This window comes from Perissodus microlepis, chromosome 23 (genome assembly GCF_051167445.1).
Source record: "Perissodus microlepis isolate ML-2025 ecotype Zambia chromosome 23, ASM5116744v1, whole genome shotgun sequence".
Lineage (NCBI taxonomy): Eukaryota > Metazoa > Chordata > Actinopteri > Cichliformes > Cichlidae > Perissodus > Perissodus microlepis.
Window position 1 is genome coordinate 24774364 of NC_140482.1, and position 9469 is coordinate 24783832.

Sequence of the window (9469 nt, forward strand, 5' to 3'; positions counted from 1 at the left end):
AGGAAACAGCGCCTCCTTTGTGTGCATTGTGGCCAGGGGCGGTACTGCAGGCGGAAGTGCTGCACCTGTTGATGTGCTCTTCTCTTCGGTGTAACTTCACCGCCCCAAAACACCTGAAACTTCCAGCGCTTGGGAAGCTTCTGGAAATTTTAGAAGCGTTTTATCGCCTTTATTGAAGAACAAAAGGAGTTCATGGATAAATTGAAGAAGGTTTTGAGCGGGCAAGATGATGGGAACGCAGATGGGAGCGGCATACTGGAGGTGATGTTGTTTTTAGCCGGTTAGCTGGTTTCGCTAAATTAACCTGTTAAAACGGACGTAGTGCCAGAATCTGCAGATATAACTTAGCCAGGTGTGAACTCACAGACTTCAAAATGGTACTTTTAGATCCAGTGTGACTTGGACCTCCAGGGGAAAACATTATGTGTGATGTTCATCCAGAGTAAACCTTCGTAAAAGCGCTTTTAGAAAGTAACACGCTGCAGAACATGGCTGAGAAGTGAACCGATTTTAATTTTCCTTCAGTGTCCCGGTTATTCTCAGATAGATATCATTACATGGATGATATATAACGAAGAGGAACCTATAGTGTTTAATTCGGCATACTTGGTGTTATAAGATAAAAACAAATGTTCATGTAAAGTATAGTTAATTCAGGCGAAACTGCTTCTTCTTGCTGTTTAACCTCTGCACAAATCATAAAACTGCACTAGAAGTAAGGCAATAAAGTTAATTTTGATAGTTAATAACTTTGACAGTTGTAACTTAAGGAAGTCAATGCTTTAATAACTTCCACATTTGAAATACTTAGAGGCTCGCAAATGTGCATTTCGGGGCGGGATTGTGTTTTTATTATCATCAAATTGACATCTGTTGGATAGACTACCACTGCTGTCATGAACCAGGGCTGTCACACTCATTTTAACTGTTAGGCCACATAAGCTCAAATATATACAACAGACCTCCCTCATTAAAGAGTATATGGAAGTTTCTGCTCACGCTCACATGAACCATAACCAGGATTTAAAAAATCTCTAACCTTAAATTAGAGTAAAACACCTGTCACCTCATCCACCTGACGGCCTGAGAATTAAAACAGCTCAGTTTCCCACACTTATTGAGTCTATTGTCAATATATGCAGCTGTTTAAAGTGTCACATTTTCCCACACCCTCCCCACTTAATCATCTTTTAAATTAATAGTTGAAAGGATTAGTGAAGAGTCACTTTCCCTTTTCAGACTCAGCAAAGGTGGAAAAACTGAGATTTTAAACCCGGGTACTAAAGGTGGGAATCAACAGGAATCCTGCGATACAATATTATTGCAATTTTTTTTAAGATTTGTGATTCACTGAATAATTAAGTAACGGGTAAAATTTGTCTGTTTTATCCAATAAGGCAATGTTATTTTACCTCAGTTGTTTTTTTTTAGTGGTGGTGCAGTGGTGGTTTTGTCGTTTGAACTTGCCAAACATTTCCATCAAGCATCGCCACAAAATGAACAAAAGTGCTTTTTATTGAAAAGCTGGAGTGATGAATGAGCGTCCAGTGGGTCGAATTGGATGCTTTGGTGCCGTGTTAGACTCGCCTGCACTAAACAAGTGCTAAAACCGTTTAAATTTGGTTAACTGAAGAAGAGTAAATGTTAGTTGAACAATGTTTCTGAGATATTACACTTTAATGTCACAATAGTAACAGCTGTTATTAGTCTTCATTCACTTTAAAGCTTTTAGTTACTTGCCTTTGACACAAAGAAGAATAACTTAAAGACTCTTAATGTCAATTTCATGAATTCTGAGTCAATATACAATCTTCAATTTAAACTCCTTTAATACTAAAGTCACCACCCAAAAAATAAACATCAATAACAAACATTTAGTCTGTGAGATCATCATGATGCTAATGACGACAAATTCTGTGCAGAGAGCCAATCAGGCATCGACGCTGTCCTGGGGGACAAGGGTGAAGGGTTTCCTGATCTGCTTCGTTTTAGGAGTCGTGTGCTCCATCCTGGTGAGTAAATGACACTCCTGGACTGTGTTTACTGTTTCTATGACAAAAGATTTGCTGTGGTGACTTCCTGTTTTCCTTTATCAGGGTACCTGCTTGTTGTGGGTCCCTGGCTTTGGTCTCGCTGTGTTCGCTGTCCTCTACAGTCTGGGAAACATCTGCGCTCTGTCCAGGTAATAAGCAGACCTAACCTGATACTACATTACCCATCATCACTGAGGGCCGGTATTGACTTCAGTGTTTTTATGAAGGGAAACGTCGTCCTCCAGTGGTAGAAATCAGAGCTTTGACTGACGAAATCTTTTTCTTTTTCAGCACCATGTTCCTGATGGGTCCGTGCCGGCAGCTGAAGACCATGTGGGCTAAAGAGCGAGTGCTCGCCACCGTCATCATGCTGGTGAGAACAAATAACTTTTCATTATTGTCTGTAAGTTTCTCAGTCATCCAGATCAAGGTAGTCTAAGGAGCTTGAAAAGAAAGCTACTGGACTCACCTAAGCTTCGTGAAGATTTCACCTCTCATCCAAGAAGCTTCTTCAGCTCTTGGATGAAAGTTGAGACATCTTCACGAAGCTTAAAGAAGTCCAGATTTTCATTATTCTGTCCTCATGTTGATTTAATTAGAGCAATTTCTCAAATACACACTGATGGAAGAAACTGAACGCACAAACAGCAGGGGTCCAGCTAGGATTGTCACGATGGTAGGATTTCAAGCCCGATACTGATTCTTGGAAAAGTACCTGATTGTTGGCGCTATAGATGAACTGGTCCCCAGTCAGTGCCGAGGTTGTGGGAAGTCCAGTCTAGTTTTTGTTCAGGAGTATTTTAGAACACAGTGAAATCAATCAAAAATAGAGAAATAATATTGAAAATAAACACCATTAAAACAATGATAAATAAAAACCTGATCAGTGTGACTAATGTGACAGGTAAGATAAGTGGTAGAGGGCATGTAAAAACAGGTTTCCTATTTAAAATAAAATAAAATAATCCTCTCTGTAAAACTTTTACATTTCAGTCATTTTTTTATCCACATTTGCATTTACCTTATTTATGTGTGTCTAAGGTTTCTAGTGGGTCTGTAGTGTAGTGGTTTACATATACAGGTAGTTCAATTGTGGGATGAGAGGCATATCCCATAAGGTTTATTCAGTAAATCAAACACGTGGATCTACCTGCTGTGAATCTGGGAGCAGCTTAAAGTAGCTTTCATCTGTTTTTTGTTTTTTTGGGGTTTTTTTGCATTTGTGTTGCGTTGGCAAATTTAACTGTGGATGAAATCTAGTTTAAAGTGTCTAATCTCTGTATCCAGGTTAAGGCTGAAGATGAAGTTACAGCTGAAGATGATGAAGATCAATTCAATCTTTTAATCATGGAGTGAATCATTTTCGCTTTGTCAATGTTAATAAAGCTGATTTCTCTCATAATTTGTCCAAACATGCTCCAAAAACTGAGTTTACAGGAATTTACAGGAAAAGCCACGTGACGTCCTGATGAACGACAAGTAGCTGAAACTCACCTGTAAGCTCCACCTGAGTGAAACTGTCTCTCTCTGCAGGTGTGTCTGGTGCTGACGCTCTGTGCTGCGTTCTGGGTGAGAAACAAACTGCGATGAAACGTTTGGATGCAGCGAGTCGTGTTGTGTTGTTTTTGTGTTTGATTCGTGTTGTGTCTCTGCAGTGGAAGAACAACGGCCTCGCTCTGCTCTTCTGTATCCTGCAGTTTCTGGCCTTCACCTGGTAGAAAACACACAAACACACACACACGTGTTACTGTTTGTTACCTCTCTGACTGCTGCTGCTGTATCCCACAGGTACGGCCTCTCATACATCCCATTCGCCAGGTAAGACAAACACACCTGATCTCACTAGTGTGCGTTTCCTCGGGAGATAAAAACATGATGGCGACGGGCGGTTTGGTTTTAGTCTCGCTTGTTCGAAGGCATAAAAAAGTATTAACCTTTAAAGTGAATAACTTGTACTACATACACGTGTGCTGCTGTGAAATTTCTGATTGTAGAAATGTTTCCTAGCAAGTTTTTTACAGTAGCTGACCTTTCTGCGGAAAGATCTTTGATATATAGCTTTGTTAACGTGATAGGCTTTGATTTGACTGTAATTTCCCATCATAAGCACGAGGTTGGTTAAAAGATATTTTTTAATTTAACTTTCTGCTCTTACTGAGCATTCAAAGCACCGGACACTTATATGTTGATAATAGCCATGATAATATTTCAGGTTCAGATTACTTTGTTTGTGCCTGCACATACACTTTGTCTGCAGTAGGTGAGTCATCCATTTTCAAACGACAGATAAGCATAACATAATGAAGAAGAATGAATAATAAATAATCCACACTCTATCATAAAGTGTATAGTGTGCATAAAGTGCGATTTCTGGCTGCTCCAGTCTGCATGCCAAAGGATCCTTGGGCAAGATACTGTGTATAAATGTGTGTCTGAATGGGTAATTTATACAAGTTGTATAAAATGATTTGAATGCTCAAGCAGATTAGAAAAGCGATTTATAAGAACCAGTCCATTTACCATGCAAGCTGTGGGCAATTGCAGCAATATGCTAGCAATCAAAGCAACCATATTGAGGTTTTTAATGCCAGGAATGTCTGCATGTCAGACATTTTTCACTGACTGGTCTTCAAGCCTGCTTGGCTGAGGCCTTAGTTTAAAAACTCAAGACCTGCACACAATATTTCTATTCATGTCAAATTATTCTAAAAAAATATCTGATTAAAATATGTGGCTGAAGTCAAACACGAGCCCATTTTTCCTCCAACTGTTAGAAAGTTAAGTTCTGTCACAGAGGCAGGATATTACTCTTGTATGTGGTGTATAAGCAAACTGCATGGTGTCAAACACATGTTCAGTTTGCCTGAAAATTCAGGACTTCACCAGTTTTTCAAGGAATTTTGTAAGTGCAGGTCCATGAGATTTGTTTTTTCTCATGGAGTAAAAGACCTTTTCCATAAAGTTCTGATCAATGTTAAAATCCTGATCCAGGGTGAAGCGAGGTTGTTTGCAACCATTTGGTTCTGTATGTCAGGTTCGTATTTAAAATTTCAGTTTTCATGCTCGCTATTAAGTAAATGCAGGTCATATTTATGTGCAGCCGGTACCCTGTTTAAATGTTTCCTTTCTGTATACTCGACTTAACAGTGGTAATTACCCATGTTTTTTTTTGTTAAGCTAGATTTAAACCCACTTGCAATTATCATGTCTCTAACAAAATGCAGCATGGGGCAAATTGAATTAGCAAGGTTAAACCAAACCGTTTCTACAAGCCTCTGTAATGCTTTCCTCCCCTCTACCCTTAAATATGCATTTTGACATCTCAGTATATCTCAAAGATGTGGTTTGATAACTGTTCTGGCTTTTTCCAAACACAGCTTCATAGATAGTTAAGCTTGTCTATGCATCACTAATGTCTGATGCACACACAGTCATTTTGTTTTGTAAGCAGGGCTGAAATGCGGGGTTATGGCAGAAACTACTTAGTTCAGAAAAGTGCATCAAGGGTTAATTACCCCTATTCAGCCTTTTTAACCACAAGCCTGGTGGTGGGCCATTTTACATAAATAAGTAGTTGTAAGTGGAAACAAGGCAAAATAAGATTTTGTAGTCATCTGTAATTTGATCTACAAGGAAGCATGTGTGGAGGGGAAAAAGTAGTGTCCCCTGGATAGAGCTTTGTGGAACTCCAGATTTGTTTTCACAGCCAGTACCATTCATGTTAGATCATGTTACCATTTCTGTTATAGATAAAAGAAACACTACAGCTATGACTAACACTAATGGAGCCATAAAGTATTCCTGTGTGAAACTCTGTCATTATAGCTGCTGACAGAACCTGATCATTTAAGCACTGAAGCAAAATAAAGTGGGGTTTTTCTGGACTTTTTTCAGCGTAGTTTTGTTCATTTGTGTTTATCTGCAATGCTTTTATGTGTAATTTTTTTTTCTCCTTCTTTCATTTTCAGAGATGCCATCATAAAATTATTCTCACTATGCATCTAGGAAGCCCCGCCCTGTTCTCCCACCCCTCTGAGTCACTACCTGTCTGACCAATCAGGACACAGGATACTTAATGGTGGTAGTGGTGCGTTTATGTTAGGCTTTTGTTAACAGTTTATAATGCAGCTGGAGAGTTCACAGTGCCTGAATTTCTTTAATTGGGTTCTATTTATTTTCAGCAGTAAAGAAACAGTTTATTACAGCATCTAATGCAGCTGTACGCAGATCTAAGTGTTCACTCACTGAACTATTCTCTTAAGTGAATAATTATCAAACTGTTTTGGTAGAGCTGGACATCTGGGTTTGAGATCAAAATGTGACAGTTTAACTTTGTTTAGCAAATTAGTCAACAGAAATCAATGATTTTAATCATCAGTAAAATATTTGAGTAAATCCTTTTTAAGCTGAAATATGAGAAAAATCACCTAAACATGATTAAAATGTGTAAACTTTATTAATCTTTGCTTTTGGGGGGATATTATGTAGATAATCATATTACTAATAATTCAAACAATCAAAACAGGCAGTAAACCCCTTATAAATCTTTTATTCTAATATAGAGTAAAGGACGTATACCAAATGTCTACTGCAGAGGCCAGGGTTTGAGTCTGACCTGCTCTCCTGACAATAAAGACTTGAAGACAAAAATAAACGTTTATTTAAAAAATAAAAACTCAAGAAGAAACACTCAGTATTTTCTTACATGAGTTTAAAATTCAGTGAAGCAGCTGCATTAGTATGTGAGATAAACCAGGTCCCACGAGTTTCTCTTCTCATTTTAATATTGATTTGAAGTGTTACTGATGTTCGCATCTTCCTGTTTTGTTTTTTTTGTTTTTTGTCCTAAAATTTCAATTTTCCTGAAGTTGTTATCACAGCACTTTCCAACTCAATATCTGTGGCAAGAAGTCATTACATACATTTGAACAAATTAACATTTCAGGTGCAGTATGGGTTTGTTGATTCAGCTCATCTGATTCCCATCTTAAGTTTTCCATTCACAAAAAGACCATTGCCAGATATTTAGTTTGAATTTCTACTGCCAAGTCTCCAGGGGGCGATGCAGATTTGATTTTTTTGTTTTGATTTTTTTTGGCTTCAGTTGCAAGACAGAAACAAACTCTGGTCTGTGGAAGCTCGTTTCCATAACTGCAAAAAAAAAAAAAAACATCATAGGCAGCTCTAAGTTATTATTTCAAAATCTAGAATTGCATATTTTTAAATTTCAACTTCTTAATCAGCTGAAATTTTGACTTGCAATTAATTTTCAATTCATTAATAAAGTCTTTTTCAGTGGTGAAAACAAGCTTCCATAGTGGCCACGACTGCGTTCAGGAGCATCAAATGTTAGGTACTCGTTGCTGTTTCCAGCACAGCTGCACATAAACGGATCAGCGTTCTGTCGCCACACGGTGTGCGCTCACTTTTTCTTTTGATCATTTTACTTTTTAAATGGATGTTTTGCCTTAAAAGTCAAAGTGTTTTCTTCTTTACTATAATTTGTATATTTAATTTTTTGCAGGATTACATGATTTTAATACCAAATCTTGGTCATAGAGTTTCACGTGTTAGAACAAACTTTTTCTCAGGTGAAAAAAAAAAAACATAATCTCTTTTGTTTCGTCTCACTTTGAACTTGGTTATCTGCTTCTTTTTAAATTGGTTTGCACATTTTTCCTCATCCAAGAGTCAATGTTTTCATATTTATCCTCTAGACTTTATTTAAGGAGCTGCTTTCTTCGTCTGGGCCCGGAGTTCGCAGATATTTAACTGAAACAGTCTATAAACAGCAGTCCAACATTTCATTTTATTTCAGTATGGACGAGTAAACAATGCTTTCATTGAAAAAGAGTTAAAATGACTTAAATCCACTCAATTAAGTTTTTCCAGATGTGTTTTAGTTTCATTGAGATTTGGAACAGCTGTTTTTGGGTTTATCAACCCTTCAGAATTTAGTTTTCCTCATTTGTGTTTCCTTACAGACGGTCATTTAGTACTTTTAACCACACTACAGCTGTGACTGAAATTTAGATGCTGGACGCTGCTTTTAAAACTGGTCATGGATTTCATGGTCCTCTCCTGCTTTCCTTTATTTTCTGTTCCATGACAGCGTCAGACCCTCATAATAAATATGGCTGAGGTTTCAAATAATGACATAGACCTATGTAAAAGTAAAGACTTTGACAGCTATGAATACTTTGTTTTCTAACAATACAGCTGTGGATGTTTCCTCTTCAGGTTTAGTTTGAATATAGGAATAGAGCAGAACAGGTCACCTTTATTTAACTTGCATTTTCACTTTTAAAGGTTGTGAGGTTAAAATATTTTTAGCCAAAATGTTTTAGTGCAACTTTAACTCTTTTAAAACTGTATTTGTTTTGTCTGTCTGCAGTGTTAAACTGTGAAATTGTTACTGATTTTATTTCAATAAATGCTTCTGTATTTAAGAAACTGCTTACGTGAATATCATTCAGCTCAACACAAAAACTTCCCTTCATGAACTGGCGCGTGTGCGTGCGCGCGTGTGTGTGCGTGCGTGTGCGTTCTCTCCTTACCTGCCTCCCTGTTTTATGCCAGTTAAGTCTCTAAAGCCTGTAATCTCCACCCGTCACTGCCTGCTGATTAAAACACGCACACACTCCCTTTTTAAGGCTCCATGCACTGTCCAGATATCGGATGTCTTTCCAGATGTTCCCCACTTGGATCTGACCTATTCTCCATTACATGCTGCTCTCAACAGCTTCTGGTGTTTTTCTTCAACACTGTCATATGACATTTAAACGTGCGCCAGGGAGGCGATTGGTCCAGTGACGCCTGTTTCGTTTTAGGTGATTAATTGGTTGATTAAATGGACGGCTGATGTCATGTTCAGGAAACTGTTCAGAGAATATTCCAACCCCCTTTTTTGTGCATTTCATGATGAATAAATAAAGTTAACGTTCTCCTCTTAATGTAGAACAAATAACTTACTAAAACAACATAGTTCAGCTTTATTTAAAGTTGTGCTGTATATGTCCAACTTGACTTAAGAGTTTTTGAAAGATGAACGTCGAGTTATGTGGATGTTTACAGTGTTGATTTCCTGTCCATCCATGCATCCATGCACATTTACCGGTGAAGCATAATTCAGACGTTAGATGACTGAACAACCTCAAATGGCTTCTTTCAACACAAAGGAGTAGCTGCTTTACTACCAGCATTTTTTTCAATTAATCCTGTGATAAAAGTACCAGCCCTCATAAGTTATTCAGCAGTGTTGTTCATGCCAGTTGGCACTGTGCTCACCTCAAAGTTGTTACTGCATCGTAAGTGGACTAGTTCTTGTATCTACCTGAGCAAAAAGTGCCTTTAACAACCTCACATTGTCTAATTAACAGAAGCACTTTTCCATATGTCTCAACTATGTTCTATCTAACAATAACAGTCCAATGAAC

The 9469-nt window shown here is 37.9% G+C and overlaps 1 protein-coding gene across 1 annotated transcript; it reads left to right on the forward strand.

The window, feature by feature from the left end:
• The first annotated feature begins 21 nt into the window (after positions 1–21).
• On the forward strand, positions 22–7236 carry sft2d2b (SFT2 domain containing 2b). The gene is made up of 8 exons (XM_084920770.1): positions 22–261; positions 1923–2012; positions 2097–2182; positions 2325–2406; positions 3567–3602; positions 3689–3747; positions 3822–3851; positions 6002–7236. The coding sequence occupies exons 1-8, from the start codon at positions 193–195 to the stop codon at positions 6036–6038; spliced, it is 489 nt and encodes a 162-aa protein (XP_084776896.1). The 5' UTR covers positions 22–192; the 3' UTR covers positions 6039–7236.
• Positions 7237–9469: the final 2233 nt, after the last annotated feature.

Bases quoted from the DNA above. Each gene is read 5' to 3' on its own strand.
- sft2d2b (XM_084920770.1), top strand. From the start codon at position 193: ATGGATAAATTGAAGAAGGTTTTGAGCGGGCAAGATGATGGGAACGCA. The intron at 3,603-3,688 runs GTGAGAAACAAA...GTGTCTCTGCAG, and splicing joins CGCTCTGTGCTGCGTTCTGG to TGGAAGAACAACGGCCTCGC. The intron at 3,852-6,001 runs GTAAGACAAACA...TTTCATTTTCAG, and splicing joins TCATACATCCCATTCGCCAG to AGATGCCATCATAAAATTAT.